Here is a 19,525-nt window from a genome sequence, read left to right as displayed (position 1 = left end):
ATAACAATAGGTTACAAACATTTCTTTCAAGTGCTGAAAAGTGAATCTTCTTCTATTGTCTCTGAGGATAGATTTATACTGACTAAAAGAGCGTTCGACGTCACAAGAAGTAACTGGTACATAATTCAATTTCACAATGTCTGCTGGGGATAAGTCCAAGTTAATCTTCACTGTTGATTCACCACTCATCACAGCAACAACCTTTTGTAGTTCTTCATATCCAGGGTTTTTTGAAAGTACAGTGTCCACCTTAGCTCTTACTGCATCTGCAACTTTACCTCTACCACGATTCAGTTGTTCCACAGTACTATTTATAATTTCAAAACTTTCAGATAGTGAAAGGTGCCTATTTTGGAGACTTTTGAGCGTTTTTATGATGCATGAAAATGTATGCTGAATGTGAGCTAAGTCATTCTTCACACTTATGTCACAGGTAACTGTTTTCGCAGTATCAATTGAGACTGCATCTTCAGAGTCCAATGCAAGGAGAACATTGTTAATAGAGTCTATATGTTCGGCATAATATTCAACTGCTTCTAGCCATGTACCCCATCTAGTTAAAATTGGCTTTGGTGGCAATGGAATTTCAGGGTACATTTCTTTCAACACGTTAACTCTACTGGGAGCTTTGAGAAATACTTTTTTCACTGATGAAATCAACAAATCTACTTTAGGGAAATTGTCTCTGACCACTTCTGCCACACGATGAAATGCATGCGCCACACAAGTAAAATGAGTCAATTTAGGATATACAACAGATAATGCTTGTCCAGCTTTGACCATATAAGGGGCAGCATCGCTAATAAAGAATAACACATTATCGTACATAATACCCTTTGGCCACAGGATACCCATAGCTTCGTTGAACAGTTTAACTATAGTTTTGTTATTGCACTTTTCTAGAACATCACAATGTAAAAGAATTCGTTCAGAATATTGTTCACTTAACAAACCGATAACTACATTACCAACAAGTCTACCTTCTTTGTCGGGAGTCTCATCAATGGAAACCCAAATTGAACTATCTTTAATTTCATCTCTTATCTTCTGTATTGTCTCATCGTAGATGGATGGAGCATACGTCTTCCTAAGTGTTGACTCATCCGGGATTGTATGTTGAGTATATTTTTCAAGGAATTCCCTGAAGACCTTATTCTTTAGTTTGTAGAGAGGAATATCAGCAGAGATGAGAGAACGGCACAGGTCGATGTTAAACTCAGATCTTACATTCGATGTTGTTGGTTGTGTTAAAAACAATTGTCTCTGCTTGGAATTTAGTTGTTTGTTGGCCTGATGTTTACTAGTTGTAATGTGTTGTTGCACCAGGAACTTTTGTGTAGATGATACTGCACACTGACACAAATTACAAAATAATATTTTATTGTCAGTTGATAAACCATCTTCTTTAAATTCTGAAATGTAACTTGTTAGTTTTGATTTTAAATTGACTGAATGACGTACTTTTGGCATATTTACCGTCTTTATAGTATGATTTACAAAACTGAACCTATGTGTACTCTGACTGGCATTTAACTGTTGAGCTGCACAACTGAAGTCTGTTAAAAATTTTAAATTAAATTAATACAGTTTTGTAACTTACTTTCCCATTGTTGATAGGACTGCTAATTTTCAAATAACTCTGATGTTAAAGGGATTACTGAACATGTGTTTAAATCTCTATTGTTGAAATGTATTTTTAAAAGTTAATGGAATTTTGTTTTGTTTTATTGTTAAACCTAATATAATATGGACTGTTTTATATGAAATATGGAAAATATATGGAAATTAACGAAAATATGTACTAAACTCTAAAATATGGAAAAATATGGAAAATAAAAGTAGGATTTTTCAACCCTACACATTGTGAAACATAAAGATAATGCAAAATATAAATTATATTAGCTTTATAAGTAAATATGTATTTACATATAAATCCTTTCCCTGCTTATTATATACTTCTGTTGCAGTAATTACATAGCTTGATTGTGTTTTTTGCAACCTGACAAGTGGTACGTTTAATTGATCATTATTTCTGGTTTCATAGCGATGCAGATCTACTATACTTGTATAGTTAGTAATATTCTTTTTTACATACATTAAAAGTTAAAAAAATATATAGATTGAAGACTGTCATAATCTTTTCATTTTTGAAAAGAGATCTACATGATAGTCTGGGTGGTGACATTGTTAAAATACGAACTGCCTTTTTCTGCAGTAACAATGTTTGGTAGGTCAGAACTATTTTCATATAAAAGTAATCCATGTCTAATAACACTTTCAAATAGTGCATACTAAACTTGTTTTAAATAATATTTGGGAATCTTGTACATGAGACTTCTCAAGAGATAAATTACTCTAGAAATTCTTTTACATACATAGCTGACATGGCTTTTCCACCTTAGTTTATGATCCAGATACATACCCAGTATCTTTACAGATTCATTTATCACATTATTTTGGGTTTGTTTCAAACTTAGAGTTAACAGATGAGTTTTTTCATCATTAACAATAAAGCCATTAATTGAAAACCACTTTCTTATTTCAGCAAATAGAGCTTGCTTCATAAAATCTAACTCAGCAGTATTATTATGTGTGATAACAAAAGTTGTATCATCAGCATACATTATAGTTTTAGCCGACACATTGTATGGCAAGTCATTTATCATAATAAGAAACAAGAATGGACCAAGAATAGAGCCCTGAGGAACACCACATTTAATTGGAGCTACAGCACTTCTTTTTCCATTTACATCAACAATATGGGAACGTCCAAGCAAATATGAACGGAAAAATGTTTGTTCTCTGCAAGTTTCATTAACAATACATCATACGGAATGGAATCAAATGCCTTACTTAAATCATTAAATATAGCATAGGCCTATGTATAATTTCTGTTTTCAAAGGATGTATATATAGTTCTCAATAATTCATCAATTACATCCTGAGTAGTTTTACCTGGACAGAACCAAAATTGTGAAGGAATAATAAGGTCATATAGTTCAAAATATTCTCTCAACTGTAGGAGTACAACACTTTCTAGTATTTTACCAAAAATGGGTAAAATAGCAATTGGTCTATAGTTTCCAGCATAATTTCTTTCACCTTTCTTATAAATAGGGACAGTTTTTGCTAATTTAAATTTCTGAGGAAAAATTCCATCCTTTAAACATCTGTTAATGCAAACAGTAAGTGGCAAAAGTATATGATGTATTATATTTTTTACTAAAGTATTACTTATACCATAAATATCCATACTATTGGAGTTTTTCATTTTTTGTAACTACATTTAGAACCTCTATTTCTGTTACTGCACGCCATTGAAAATTCATACTCTGAGGAACAGGTTATTAAATAACAGACTTTGAGCTGATACACCATAGGTGTCAGAAATTAACTTTGCTTTACAACATATGTCATTAATACAATTTGAAAAGTAATTCACAAATTCGTCTGGAGAAATAGATAATAGGAATTTTATGAGTTGAACTACCTGCTTCAGCCTTTATAATATTCCATGCAGCTTTACATTTATCATTAGACTTTTCATTGTAACTCATATTGTTAGCTAACTTAGCATTCCTGAGAGCTTTCATATATGTATTTCTATATTATTCTTTATATAACATCCAAGATTCTTGTGATTTTGTTACTTTAAAAACAATGTTTAATGTCATTACCCTTTTCTTCATTTGTTCTAAATTGGTATTATACCATTTATTTGATATTCTAACATTCTTTCTTTCCTTAGTATTGTTTACATTTACAGCCGTAAGTGGAAAACACGTTTGAAAAACTTCTAGAAATGTATCTAAAAATTCTGTAAACAATTTCTCTGCATCTGACCTATCACTATTTAATAGGTTGTCCCAAACTATATTATTCAAACAAGATATAAAAGCACCAATATTATTTTCAGTTAAAAATCGTTTATACATTATCGAATGACTATGATTAACTACATAATTAATTCCAATTAGTGATAAAATTAAAGCTGAATGGTCTGAAAGAGAGGGTCTAATACCTCTACAGTGTACCTATGTTTATCAAGATTTGTTACAAAATTGTCTAAACAAGCTTCCATCCTTGTAGGTTCATTATTAACATAAAAATATTCCATAGATCTAAATATATTTTGCAGACGATTATTATTAAACTTAATTGTATTCGTATTAATATTAAAATCACCACAGATACTGACATTCATTTTCTTTCTATTGATTATTAAAAGGATAGCCTCAAGGTTATTAAAAAATATATCAAGATCACCACTTGGGTGGAGTAACGGTCAGCATGTCTGGCCGCGAAACCAGGTGGCCCGGGTTCGAATCCCGGTCCGGGCAAGTTACCTGGTTGAGGTTTTTTCCGGGGTTTTCCGTTGACCCAATATGAGCAAATGCTGGGTAACTTTCGGTGCTGGACCCCGGACTCATTTCACCGCCATTATCACCTTCATTTCATTCAGACGCTAAATAACCTAGATGTTGATAAAGCATCGTAAAATAACCCAATAAAATAAAAATAAAATCACCACTTGGTGAACGATGTAAACAAATTATGATGAGATTAAGATGTATTAAACTTATTGTAGCTACCTCTAGATGTTGTTCTTGACAATAATCAGACAAATTAATTACATTAAAATCAATACCATCAGCTACAAAAATACAGACACCACCATTTTTTAACTGAGAACGGTAATAAAAAGATGCAAATGAATAACCTTTTACTTCATCAGTATGTAACCAATGTTCTGCAAAACATAAGAATTTTAAGTCTTTATTATGAAGAAAAGCATCAAGCTCATCTACTTTATTTCTGATGCACTGTATATTAATAAAAAAATATAGTCTCATTAAAATTACCAGTTTTCCACTATTATTGACTTTTAACTGACCTGTATCATTACTCCTCACTTGTCTTCTATTACTCTGGGATGAAAATGTAAAAAACGTCGTACACAGGCATTCAAGGGCCATAGATTAGGGTCCAACACCACCTCAAAAAGTTCTTCATAGATGTCGACTTTGAAAGATGAGTACATATCAGGATGTCTTGATGTTAACTGTTCAACTCTAACTTCTGGAAACTTACTCTTCAAGAAATTTATGTCGTGTTCTACTTTTGTAGCAGGAGATAACCTATACACGGGCAGTGACATAGATTTTGGGACACCCTGTAACTGGGGCAGATTACTGCCTTCTTGTTACAGTTCATTCCAACAACTGTTTTACGTTTAGCATTCCGAAATAATTCGGGCCGGGGTACCTTCCCTTTACTTTTGTGCATTACTGTATACCACTCATTACTTTGTGAACTACATTCACCATTTTGAACATTATCACCACTATTATGATTTACAGAATGACACGACTCTTTAACAACGTCACTGTATTTAACTGCTGGGGTAACCTTTTCTGCTCTGATTTGTATATCACTGTCAGTAATAGTAAAATCAGGTCTTTTGACTGAATGATGATTTGAGTTATTTCCACTACTGTCGATCTTTTGAGTACCTTTGTTAGATCCTCTTCTCATCTCGTTTTGATTCGTTATAGTTTCAATATGCTGAACTAGACTTTTCACTCTTTCTTCTAAATGGCGAATGACGTCATCTTTCTGTTTCAACAAGTATTTCACTAAATGAATATCAATTTTATTATTATCCACACCACATATTTCGTTTAAAACCTCATAACCAGATAACCTCTAGTTCTAAAAGCACGTAATGCCCTTCAACACTTAGCCGTTTTCCTTTAATTTATTCAACAATAATTCCTAAGTCTTTCGGAGTAGGTATCGTGTTGTGTTGTGTTGTGTGCATGTCAAATCAAACACCTGTATACGATATGTGACCATTTAGTATTTGCTTAAATTTTCTAAAATATGTTGTGCAGATCAAAATAAGAGGACTGTAATTTTTTCTGGGATCATACTTTAATATTTTACTATTTATACTCTTTTAATTATATGACAAATTCATGCATGATGCAGTATGAAAATGCTCATTGTTAATATTCTATGCATCATAGACGTTGAGTGTTGGTGTCATTTGAAATGGGAACAAATGGAATATTATATTAATTGATTTATTGATGGGGTTGTTTTAGAGGGTCACTTTTTAAACAATTATTTTTTATACCGGTAACGGCTTATTGGTACTTTAAAAATGCAAAAAGAAAGTATAATCTATTATATTTTACATAGAACTACGCTGATTTCAGGTTGCTTTCGAGCAAGAAATAACTTTAATAATAATATATTGAAGTTGTGTGAGAACCGCCAATAAAGGAGACAAAATTATCTAAAAAAATATCCAAAACAAAAAAATGCAGAAAGTTACAGATACACTTAAACATAAAATATTTCATATCACAGAAGACACAACTTCAGTTGAAAATTCAAATAATTCCGATATAATACAGAAATTGATAAACTTCTTTCATGAAACAGATGACTGAAATCTCAAAATACATATATTAACAATTTTTGAAAGTTGGTCCTACAGTAAAATGCAACAACATTTTAATATCACCACTCACATGATATGAATTTCTAAACAAGTAGGAGCAGAAAAGGGGATTTTGGATACTCCTAATTCTAAATTGGGAAAAAGTTTGGGAACATTTATAGTAGAGAAAGTTGTTCAATTTTATAATTCTGATGATGTGAGGAGGGTTATGGCTGGCAAAAAGAATTGTGTTTCAGTTAAAGAAGATGGAAAGAGAGTTCACAAACAGAAAAGATTAATACTATGTAATCTTAAGAAAACTTACCAGTGTTTCAAAGAGCAATATCCGTATATCAAAATAGGATTTTAAAAAATTTTCAAACTCGGACGAAAGGAATGTGTAGGTACTGCCTGGAACAAGTGGCACACACTCAGTTTGTGTCTATGTTTATCATGAAAATGTTAAATTAATGCTTGATGGAATTAATAATATTATTTATAATATTCCTTTTAAATTTTTACCATTAGCGAATACGAATAACTTAGCTATATTTTCTACTCAAGGTACCAACAAGCAAAAATGGTACGAGGTATCTTACAACTTCATTCTTTTGTTCCACTGACACAATCTCAGGCCATAATAAAGAACTATTCATTTCAAAGTGAGAGTAAAGTGGTGGACATCAAATAAAATTGGTTGTAGGTGACTAGTTTTAAAAGTGCAGTGTGTGTAAACTGTAGTTATCATCTTTACAAGTGTATATTTTACAAAAAAAAATATTTAAATATAGTACTGTATTACATAAATTACGTGAAAGAGTGATATTCTGACCGTAGAACAGTGTAAAGTGGTCACACAACTCTCATCCAGAGCTGCACTTGCACATCATCTTGCAGCAATACTTATGCAGCCCGCAAACTCAAGACGCACAGCTTGGTGAATCATTTAATTATTCTTCAATGGCTCAGAGTAGCATTCTGATTTTTTTAAGGGTGGTTAAAATAATTTCAAGGCATTTAAGGACTTTTTTCTGTAATTTTAAAGTAAGTCACTGCCATTAAAACATACTTTTATGTGTTTAAATGTTTTTTAAAACAAAGTTAACAAACATATTTTTATATTATTATGCGAAGAACAAAGTGTGTACTGTCACCTTCAAATTGAGACAAAGAGCAAATCTCTGTGATGATTATTAGTGGAGATAATCACGTTTAACAATAATGATGCGCGAACTATTTCAGAATCTTTGATAACACATATCTACTACAATAATCGATATAGACAACAATAATAAAACACGTATTTATTTTTTCAATCCATAGAATGTGCAAAATTTGTTTTATGTAAATCAGAGACATGAAAGTCAATTCAAGGTTAAATTTGTGCGATTTGACGTGGAATGGCTCATTTGTGTTATGCCGTTCCCATCTAACCTAACCTCCTGTGGAGTCTATTCTATATCTAGCTAGTTCTTTTGCTACTAATGTTATCCCTCCTGTTCTATATACATAGACTTGTAACATTCCAAGTACCAAATCTCAAAACCTTATTCCTTTGCTGTGGTCGTGCCAGAGAATCAGTCCCATTCCGAGGCTTATTTGAAGGTTTCGTAACAAGCTGTTTTTTACGGTGATGGGTTGTTAGCCCTTCGCCCAACCCCCAAGCTGGAGGACCACCCCTCATCAGCTGTCTGTGACTGCTTATTCATTATATTCACAGCTACCCTCCATATCTGGAGGCTGTCTCCTCGATCCGTAACCTGAGGACGCATCATGCTGTGGTGATAGGGACCCACAATACATGGTTAAATAATATCAATAGTGAGCTAAAATTAACTAATGATCTGCATGTCAATTCTATCAGAGATTATGATGCCATCCAAAATCAGTCTACAAAAACTTGATAGGCTATGTCCTATTGAAACCCTAGAAGGATCCCGAAAGTTTACTAAACAACTGGGACTGTTACTTAGGCATAAGGGAATTTCAAGCTTGGTGTAAATATCCATAAAAGCTAAGAGTACCGGTAGTGTCTCTATTTGCTGAAGTTCCATTAGCCAACTCTTGGATTGCGAAATGCAGTGGGCTATATTGGTTGGAATGGAAGGGCATGCTTAAAATGACAGCAGTAGTCATGCCTGTATATTCACTTCTGGGGCGTTCACAAGTCACTGATAATATTACAGTGAGTATGAAATTTTATCTCATGTACTTGGCAGATCTGTAGGCTAGCCTACCAACATTAACAATAAATCATGTTAAACAGTTTGGGTGACGACAGATCTGTAGGCTAGCCTACCAACATTAATTATGAATCATTTGAAGCCTTTTCTTCATGAGATGATTGTTGAAATGCAAGAAAACATAATAATATGTTAATTTATGTTAGTTAAATGGCTTACAGCTAATTCGAGGTAATAGATTCTAGCTGTGTCAGTCATGAATGGAACATACTTGTATGAAATAGTGATATGGAACATTGAAACTCAGGTTTAAGAATGTTCACATTCATGTACAGACCCAGGAACAAAATTTGGGCCGCATTAATTTTGTTTTTTTGTTTATACAGTACATAAACATTAATGTAATTTGTAGCTGTACCTATTTATTTTCCAAATTGCAGACAAATCAACTTGTTCTGTGGATGTATCCGTCAAATGAAGATGATGCAGATATATATCCATGCTGTGTGAGTGCCCATCCCTATGATGGTGATGTCACAGAATTAAAGGTAAATAGGCCTAATATACAGTTTGGTGTACGAAATGTCATACCATCTTTTTTGGACATAACACATATTTACTGATTTTAAAGAATTACAAAAACTGTACAGAATTAATCATTATAGGCTGGAAAATGTTTACTAAGGAACAAGGGACCGCCAATTTTCCTTACAACATCTTCCAAACGAACCCATATGTTTGTCTTCTCTCTTCAACAGAGGTCTTGAGATAGTGTATGGCATATGAATTGTGTTGTGAACAAACAAATCATTCAATTCTGGACACGAGAAAGAAATGTATGGGGCAAAAGTTAATGTATTGTAACTTTTATATTTCAACAATAATGTGGTTTTTATTTCCAAATTTAATCACACACTTGTCAACAATGGGCATTCCACTCAATACAGTAGTCGTTATTGCACTCCACAGAACGACAATGACAACTCACATGAATTATTGAGGAGAACAACAATGTACTCCTAATCTCAACTAATGTTCACAAAACACTATTTACAAAACAAAACTGTCAGTTCACAGTTCATTCGCCCTGGCTAGTTCTTCTAGCTCACTCACTCAAGCTCATGGTACGTCGAACCCAAGACTTACAGATAAAGTTCACTGCACGTCGAACCCAAGACTTCCGGATGCGTTGCTTCTGCCTGGATGCTGCCACAGATACTCAAGTTCACTGCATGTCGAACCCAAGACTCCCGGACGCTGCCACAGTTACTCAAGTTCACTGCACGTCGAAGGCTGGCTTCCTTGCTCGCTCGCTGCTGATTCACAAAATGACTGGTTCGCGGCTCTCTCGCCCCTTTTCATGTATTAAATCACACGTTCTCGAATGTACTGCTTCCCGAAGTTTCTACAACGATCGGTCTCGAGGCGTTTCTTTACTTCTGCCGCAGTCAGTTTCCTTCCCCCTCTCTCTGCCCGCAGCCCAGCACCCGCTGAAGCTCGCGTCTCCTTCCTTGCGCGCCTCCTTTTTCTCCAGATGCGCGCGGGCTCTCAGACGTGGCCAGAATGTTCTGGCCTGCTGCCACAGTATGAATCGCGATTTGGAGCCATGGTGTTATCAGTCCATTTTTTTTTTTTTTCGATGAAACCATCAACCAAGTTCGGGTTTTTTTAGTGCGTTATTTTACGAGGCTGTATCAACATCTCAGGTTATTTAGCATCTAAATGAAATGAAGATGATAATGCGGGTGAAACGAATCTGGAGTCCAGCACCTAAAGTTGCTCAGTATTTGCTCATATTGGGTTGAGGGAAAACCCCGGATAAAACCTCAACCATGTAACTTGTCCGAACTGGGACTCGAATTCAGGCCACCTAGTTTCACGATCAGATGCACTAACTGTGATTCTACAGGTGTGGACCCAAGTTAGGTACAAAGCCATTTTGTAAAACAATTTTGTCTCCATCTCATGGCAACAGGGCTCTCTATATAAATATAGTGGTTCATGCAGGATGGAACCCGTCAACACTGCAAATACCATTCTTGATTTTCTACACGAGACATATGATGCTTGTGTGATGTCACATCAGTTTCCTGAAAGTCATGAGGATAGGAAAATGTGGCCACCTCATAGCCCAGACATTAATTATTTGTGTGATTACTTTTTATGTGAATTCCATAGAAAGTGTTTCATAGGAAGCCAGAAAATGTAGTGGAGCTCAGAGCCCATATAGTGGAATTGTGTTGTGCACTATCTGAAGACTTGTGTTAAAGAGTGTTAACGAACATAACAGTTCGTTTGCAAGAGATTGTGAAGAAAAGTGGCTATCATATTGGACAAGTTATTCCTTAGAAAACATTTTCCAGCCTATAATTATTAATTCTGTCCTGTTTTTGTACTACTTTAATACAAATAAATATGTGTTTTGTGCAGAAGGAATTGTATGACATTTCTTGTGCCACCCTGTATGAATTTCACTGGTAAAATAAGTTTTACTTAAAAATATGGTTTAATGTATTGTGCCAATTGCTTTTGTATATAGTTTGTAATTTCTTTTCTTCCCCTGTCATACTTTTTCTTATCTACTCATTGACTCTCTATTATAAATGAGGGATCTAGAGCACAAGGGATATAAGTGACATAAATGTGATGTTGAGAAAAATGAGTTTAAAGTTAAGTGACAGTGGAAAATTGTACGCAAAGTCTACAATGTCTGTTTTGTGCTTACATATTGAGTGTTGGTTATATGAAGGTAGTTCACTGCAGATTTTGAAGACATTTTAAAATTTAGATATTAAAAATAACCGTTTTATAATAAGACATTGCACTTATGTCTCTTGTGTTCCAAACTATTTTGCAGATTTAATAAGGGTAGAAACTAAATGTAAAAAATATAATGCGTAAATTACAAAATGCATTCTAAATTCAAACAAATTTACATACATCCATCACTGTGGAGTAATGGTTAGCATGCCTGATCGTGAAATGAGTGGGCCTGGGCTTGGGTTCAAATCCTGGTTGTGGTTTTTTCCGGGGTTTTCCTTCAGCCCATTAAGAGCAAATGCTGAGTAACTTTCGGCATTAGACCGTATATATTTCGCCAGCATAATCACCTTCATATCATTCAGATGCTATATAACCATACTACTTACAAATGGCTTTTAAGGAACCCACAAGTTCATTGCCGCCCTCACATAAGCCTGCCATCGGTCCCTACCCTGTGCAAGATTAATCCAGTCTCTATCGTCATATCCTACTTCCCTCAAATCTATTTTAATATTATCCTCCCATCTATGTCTCAGCCTCCCCAAAGATCATTTTCCCTCCTGTCTTCCAACTAAAACACTATATGCATTTCTGGATTCGCCCATACGTGCTACATGCCCTGCCCATCTCAAACATCTGGATTTGATGTTCCTAATTATGTCAGGTGAAGAATACAATGCGTGCAGTTCTGCATTTTGTAACTTTCTCCATTCTCCAGTAACTTCATCCCTCTTAGCCCCAAATATTTTCCTAAGAACCTTATTCTCAAACACTCTTAATCTCTGTTCCTCTCTCAATGTGAGAGTCCACGTTTCACAACCATACAGAACAACCGGTAATATAACTGTTTTATAAATTGTAACTTTCAGATTTTTTGACAGCAAACTAGATGACAAAAGCTTCTCAACCGAATAATAACAGGCATTTCCCATATTTATTCTGCATTTAATTTCCTCCCGAGTGTTATTTATATTTGTTACTGTTGCTCCAAGATATTTGAATTTATCCACTTTGAAGGATAGTTCTCCACGTTTTATGTTTTTGCATTTCTTAGAATATTCTGGTCACGAGACGTAATCATATACTTTGTCTTTTTGGGATTTACTTCCAAACCTATCGCTTTACTTGCTCCAAGTAAAATTCCCGTGTTTTCCCTAATCGTTTGTGGATTTTCTGCTAACATATTCAAGTCATCCGCATAGACAAAAAGCTGGTGTAACCTAAACCGTTCAATTCCATACAACTATATAACCATAGCAGTTGAAAAAGGGTGGTAAAATGACCAATTAAAAAAAATTACATATATGAGAAAAGTTGAAGTTTTTAAATGCACAGAATGTCCATTTATTCTGCTTACCCAAAATATATATATATTTTTTCTGAGGTGCCAAATAAAAAACTGCTTTATAGGAAAGTTGTTTAAATATAATGGGAAATTAATACTATGGGTATATTTTTGTTGTAACCTTGTTCATTAAGAGAAACATGTGTATATCCTGTGCTATTATACGGATGTCAAACATGGTTGCTAAGATCACAACAAAAGAACAAACTTCAAATATGTCAACATAAAATGCAGTGCAAAATCTTAGGAATATCCCTGCGAGACAGGATACCAAACACCACAATCCAACAACTAGCACAGACAACAGACGTCGCACAAACAGCCACACAAAGCAAATGGAAGTGGGGAGGACACATTGCCAGACTACAAGACAACAGATGGACCTACAAAAGTACTGTTTGGGACACACGGATTGGACAAAGGACGCAAGGCAGACAAGACGCAGATGGGAGGACATCTTCAAAGATCAAGCAGGGCACCAATGAACACGGATAGCAAGGGACAGAAAAGAGTGGAAGTCGCTAGGCAGACATCTGAGCAACAACTAGAACAGCAACTTGCAAGCATCATTGTTTGAGGGAAGTTTAAAAAGAGAACAGTGAAAAGTGTAGTGTCAATCAACACTATACCTAACGAACAGCATTGAACCTAACATGGAGCAGCTCGCCAAGTTAGGAAAACTGAGCTAACCCTACCCAAGGGTAGGAGGCTTTTGCCCTTCATGGGACACATTGGGGCTATTTCATTTCATTTCATTTCATTTGTTCATTAAGGGGATATGATAGGGCACCATGGACTTATTATTTGATGAATCATTTAATCCTTTCAAAGCCTGTTAAAATATGCACATTGTACCATTCTAATAAACAAAACATTGAGGGGTGCAAGAGATATGAAACTCTAGTGTACATACGTATTACAAGTCCAAAATAAAATGACAAATTGTAACACAGCAGTATCGTTGTTGGGTGTTGTTTCATAAATGGTACCCTAAATGATACTTAAGCCTGGTTCATACGGTGCTAGTTTCTGTGATGGATTCCAAGGTGGCTGCGCTGATGGCTGCCCTGCGTGTTCACTTGCTGGCTCCTGTGTTTGCTACGGTGACGGTAGTTGTTCACATGGAGCTGGCTCTTTTCACAGTTCAAATTGGAAAATCATCTGCTGTTTCATCTGTTGCCAACACTCATGGTCAAAAAGAAACTAAACCGTGAGTGGAAAACAACTAAAGTCCTACATTAACAGTAGTAAATGTCGTAATAAAGTAATTAAGCCATAAGTGCAAAACAGCTAAAGTCCGATATTTAATTGTTGTTTCTTAGAAACCGAAGAATATAGAAAAAAACAGGGTTAGTTGGAAAACAACGAACATGGCGACATGGTTTCAGTGGTGATATTATACGATCATCTTTGGTTCCAGCCTGCAAACCATCACGAAAAATAGCAAGGAACCTACCCTCGAAATCCAGCAAGCTAGCCATCCAAGGAGCCACCAGAGCACATTACTTCCGGTAAGTGAGCATGCAGGCTACCCATCAGCGCAGCCACCTTGGAATCCATCACAGAAACACGCACAGTCTGAACCGGGCTTTACTTACTTACTTCTTAATACATGTGTCCAGCTATAAGCTGATTACACACTGTCCAATGTAAATTAAATATGCAATTTTCCAGAGCTGTGGATTGGTGAGAATTTCGTGTAGCGAGTGGTTTTTCATTCTTTCCTGCAGGTTATGTGTGCTGTTACTACAGTGAAGTAGTATGTGTTCTTGTTTTTTCTTCTGTTAAACATTTTTTACATAGTGATGACTCTGATAATTTAAAGTGGTTCAGGTAAGCTTCTGTAACAAGTTGTCCAATTCTAGCCTGTGCAGCAGAAGTTTGTACCTGTCTGGGAATATCACTGTAGATTTTAATATTGTTGGGTTGTTTCAAAATTTTCCATAGTTCTCTTCCTGTTTGGCCATTTAATCAATCTTCTGTCCTTTGCTTATTTATCATTTTATGAATATTAATTAAATGGTTGTACTAGAAATATTAAAATATTCATTCATTCATTGTTCTGCCCAAGGGCAGGTCTTTCACTGCAAACCCAGCTTTCCCCAATCTTTCCTATTTTCTGCCTCCTTCTTTGTCTCCTCATATGATCCATATATCTTAATGTCGTCTATCATCTGATATCTTCTTCTGCCCTGAACTCTTCTCTCGTTCACCATTCCTTGCAGTGCATCCTTCAGTAAGCAGTTTCTTCTCAGCTAGTGATCCAACCAATTCCTTTGCCTCTTCCTGATCAGTTTCAGCATCATTCTCTCTTCACTCACTCTTTCCAACACAGCTTCATTTCTTATTCAGTCTGTCCACTTCACACATTCCATTCTTCTCCATATCCACATTTCAAATGCTTCCATTCGCTTCATCGTGATGTCCATATTTCTGCCCCATACAGTGCCAAACTCCATACAAAGCACTTCACTAGTCTCTTCCTTAGTTCATTTTTCAGAGGTCCGCAAAAGATGCTCCTTTTTTTATTAAAAGCTTCCTTGACCATTGCTATCCTCCTTTTGATTTCTTGGCAGCAGCTCATGTTACTACTAATAGTACACCCGAAGTATTTGAAGCTGTCCACTTGCTCTACTGCCTCATTTAGAATTCGCAAGTTTACCTTCTTTATTTTTCTTCCTATGACCATGGTCGTCGTATTATTTACATTTATTTTCATCCCAAACTGCTCATAGCTGTCATTTAGCTCCAGTAGCAGACCGCTTACAAGGGAAGGGTTTTGACTCAGACAGGAATTTCGTATCCAGAATTTGTATACAGGCCCATATTTATATCTGTAAAGCTCCCAAAAGCATTAGTGTAATGTGCGGTTTGTCTGTTAGAACACTGTACAAGTTGAGGTGTGGGGAGAGTATTGCACAAGTATCTGTAATCCTACCCTCCTCACAACAGCTAGAGACAGCAGTTTATATCTTGTTGGCGTGTGCACCATGTCTCTTGTTGCTTGGAAGGAAAGTGAAAAATGGATGAAAGGAAAACTCTAAACATATGGAATGTTTCAAATATACTGAATCTAAACTGAGGAGAATGTATCCTAAAACGGACAGTGTCGGTAATGAAGACTACATGTTTGCCTTGTTTTTGATGGATTTAATAGGAAAATCAATTGTATTTTACCAACAAAAGAACACTGGACAGGGTAGTGGACCATGAAGACTTTGAGAAAGGCGAAAGATATCATAATATTATTTAAGATCAAGAGTGTGGTGCTGGTGATGGAAATACTAAGCCCCGAAGAGAAGCTAGCAGTTCTAGTGATTATGAACCATCCTCAAAAAAGAAACTAAATGTTAAGAGCATTATAACGAAATATTCGGAAGAAACTCTTCAACAGATTTATGATGATTACCACAAAATACCACGAAAGGTGACATCTTATGCTGGCTTGTTGAAAAGACACCCATCTATAGAAATAAGTCAAATAGGTATTTGAGTATGTGGAAAAAAAGGAATGAACTGATAAATGTTTTCGAGAGAATGAAGTAATTAAAGACAAGCTATAACAGATTTTGTTATATCCCAATTTGACAAGTCGAGAAATGAGGGTAAATGTGTTCATTACTGGCATCTGACATATTGCAAAGCAAACGAAATAGGCCACACCAATTTCAAATGCTCTACGACTTTCATTAAATATCTCAAAGAGGAATATAGAATTTCTCGTAGACGTATAACTTCTTTTACGACATCCAAAGACATAAAAGAAGAACAAGAAATTCGTGAACGTGGAAACCATTTTGTAGGGAAAGTAAACCAGAAAATTGTGAATCTGCAAATACAGCCACAGTGTATTTGGAATTGCGACCAAAGTGGTTTCAATTATGAACTAATGTCTGGGTGTACAGAAAAGGAGAGCAATCAACAGCTGCACTAGTTCAATCGACATGCAATATCACGCACAGTTATACAATAGATGTAGGACTTTCAATGAGTGGTCATCTATCGAAAAAACTATATATCTAATATCTGTCTTCAAGAAAGAAGATTTGGCTTAAAAATAAGGAAGCAGATTGAAGAAAACCTTCTCCCAAATATATACATAGAAGCTAGTGCGAGTAGTAAAATGTCTAAAGCCCATTTAAGAACACTTTTCTCCAACATTCAGTCTGAAAATCTTGCAGCTAATCAAAAGTGTATGCTGTTGTGTGGTTCATGGAGTGCGCACAAGGGCATAACCTTGATAAATGAATCATTCCAAGGCCAAAGACATAGAAAAAGTAAGATCATTTCGCTTAAAACAACTAAATATACCCAGCCTCTGGATGTCTATTTTTTTAGACAATACAAAATATATGTTTGGAGGATAACAGATTACATAGGGACTCTTGCTGAGAATCCAGAACTTAACTTAAATTGAGTGTTTATAATGAAAATTCAGTCTGTTATTCATAACCATTTGTCTGCTCCAGTATACTGCCCTATGCTTCAGTATTCCTGGCAGTCAGCTGGTTATGTGAATCCTGAACAAGTCTCAGACTTCAAAAATGTAATTCAGGTGGCATTTGATTTTTCAGCAATGGAGTGTGATTCAGAAGATTGTTCAAGTGTTGCTTTCGCATGTTGTGCTTATTGCTCTGTTTTATGCTGTTTCATGCATTTTATAGAGAATCGTCATGTATATTTTTGAAGAAGTGTATTGACCAACACCAACCAAACGAAGAGTTACACAAATGAATGCTTTTACGGCCTTCATCACCATTGTGAGGTAATCCTCTGTACAAATTTTTAACCAAAAATTTCTGTTCGAGCCGAAACCCTTCCCTTGTTAGTATCATCTCCTCTTCTGCTAATAACGGCATATCATCAGCAAATCATATGTATTTTATTCTCTTTCCTCCTACTATCACCCCTCCCATGTTCTGAAAACAGTTTTTTACTAAATCCTTCAAGTAGATGTTGAACAGTATAGTTGGTAAAGGGCATCCTTGATGTACTTCTCTCCCAATTTCACTTCCTTCTGACATTTCTTCTCCTGTCCTGACTTGGACTCGTTTCATATAAAGATTACTGAACAGCCATCCCTCTGTTCAATCTACACCTATTTTCTTTAGGATCCCCATCAGTTTATTCCAATCCACTCTGTCATAATTCTTTTCTAGATCCACAAATACTACATATACTTCTTTATTCTTCTCTAGGTATCTTTCTCCGATTGTTCATAGCAGTCCAGTTGCATCTCTCATACCTTTTCCCTTCCTGAAGCCAAACTGCTCTTCTTCCAACTGTTCTTCTATCTTAGAATATAAACGTCGATTCAGTATTCACAAGAGAATCTTCGCCAAATGCGATATCAGACTGATAGTCCTGAACTCGTTACATTTCTTGACATTATTTTTCTTCAGTATTGGAATCAACACTGTTTCCGTAAAATCTTCAAGCCATTCGCTTTTCTGATACAGTATATTTCGTTGCATAATAATAGAATTTGCTTCTTGTCTTCATTCAAGCATTTCACTAATTCAACGGGGATTCCATCAACACCTCTTACTTTTCGTAAGCGCTAGTTCAACTTTGGATAACTGAATTGCTTTATAACAGCATTGCCAAAAATAGACAGCCTCAGCCTGAGTAGAGAGGTCAGCTTATCTTGCCGCAAGAGATAACTAGGCCTACTAACTTCTCTGTTAAAAAAACATTTTACTTGGCTCAGCCCAGCGGCTGTGGTACCGGTAATTCAGAGTCATAATGTGACAATGCTGCATAACTAACAGGCTTTCTCCATATGATTTATTATGTTTTGGGTAAGGCACGAGTCAGCAGAGTGGTGTGAGAGGTTGTCTAAGCTTGGCGAGAACAATAAGCCCATATATTGCATGTAAAAAAATAAATAAATTATGTAATACTGTAAATAAAATGGTGTCTTCCGACAGGACTAAACTGTGTTTAGAATTTACAGCAATTTATTTCTTTCAATGTTTTATAGATTTATATTTACTTTACTTTACTTTGCACTGATGATTTAGTTCTCATGACATCAACTGAAGATGATTTACAATATTCAGTACACAATTTAAATATTGTCAGTGAAAAATATAACATGGAAATTAATATTGAAACAACGAAAATCATGTCATTTTGTGGGAAATTCCCTGTACCAAGTAAAATTTGTTTGAATAATAAAATAATAGAAAGAGTAAATACCTTCACTTACCTTGGCTATACACTATCACCTTATGATGAAGTAGATATTGCTGAAAAAATATGTAAATATAATAAAACAATGGGGATCATTAATAAAATCATGAAACCTTCACTAGTACAAAGACACACAAGAACAGGCTTGTATAAAACCTTAGCACAGACAGTATTAAGCTATGGTAGCAAAGCGTGGACTGTGAAGAATAAAGATGTCAGTAGAATAACAGCAAGTGAGATGAGGTTTATGAGAGCAACAGCTGGATATACTCGCTGGGATCATAAAAAAAAATGAGGACATAATGCAAGAACTTCAAATAGAACCCTTTATGCAGTTCATCAGCAAATATAAAATTCAGTGGAAGGGTCATCTCGAACGAATGAATCTATTTAGAATTCCAAAAGCACTGTTTCATTACCATCCGTATGGCAAAAGATCTCTAGGCCTTCCAAAGAAGAGATGAACTGAAAATTCTAGTTTGAGACCATAACAGGCCACTTGGCCTAATACTTGTTAGGAAGACGACGATATTTCAGTAATAATAATAATAATAATAATGTTTATTCATAAAAGAAGGAATATACTTTCAC

The 19,525-nt window shown here is 35.3% G+C and overlaps 1 protein-coding gene across 2 annotated transcripts in view; it reads left to right on the top strand.

The window, feature by feature from the left end:
• The window catches only part of Nup43 (Nucleoporin 43kD), a 78,761-nt gene that overhangs the window by 4,425 nt on the left and 54,811 nt on the right, over positions 1 to 19,525 (top strand). The window contains exon 2 of one of the 2 annotated variants that reach the window (XM_069812560.1): positions 9,072 to 9,179. The exons of the other annotated variant lie outside the window; for it this stretch is intronic. Coding sequence (XP_069668661.1) covers positions 9,072 to 9,179 — 108 coding nt within the window. The remainder of the gene's footprint in view (positions 1 to 9,071; positions 9,180 to 19,525) is intronic. 2 annotated transcript variants of the gene reach the window in all.

The sequence above is a fragment of the Periplaneta americana genome, chromosome 16, assembly GCF_040183065.1.
Source record: "Periplaneta americana isolate PAMFEO1 chromosome 16, P.americana_PAMFEO1_priV1, whole genome shotgun sequence".
In the NCBI taxonomy this organism is placed as follows: Eukaryota; Metazoa; Arthropoda; class Insecta; order Blattodea; family Blattidae; genus Periplaneta; species Periplaneta americana.
This window is presented reverse-complemented; position numbering and strand designations above follow the sequence as displayed.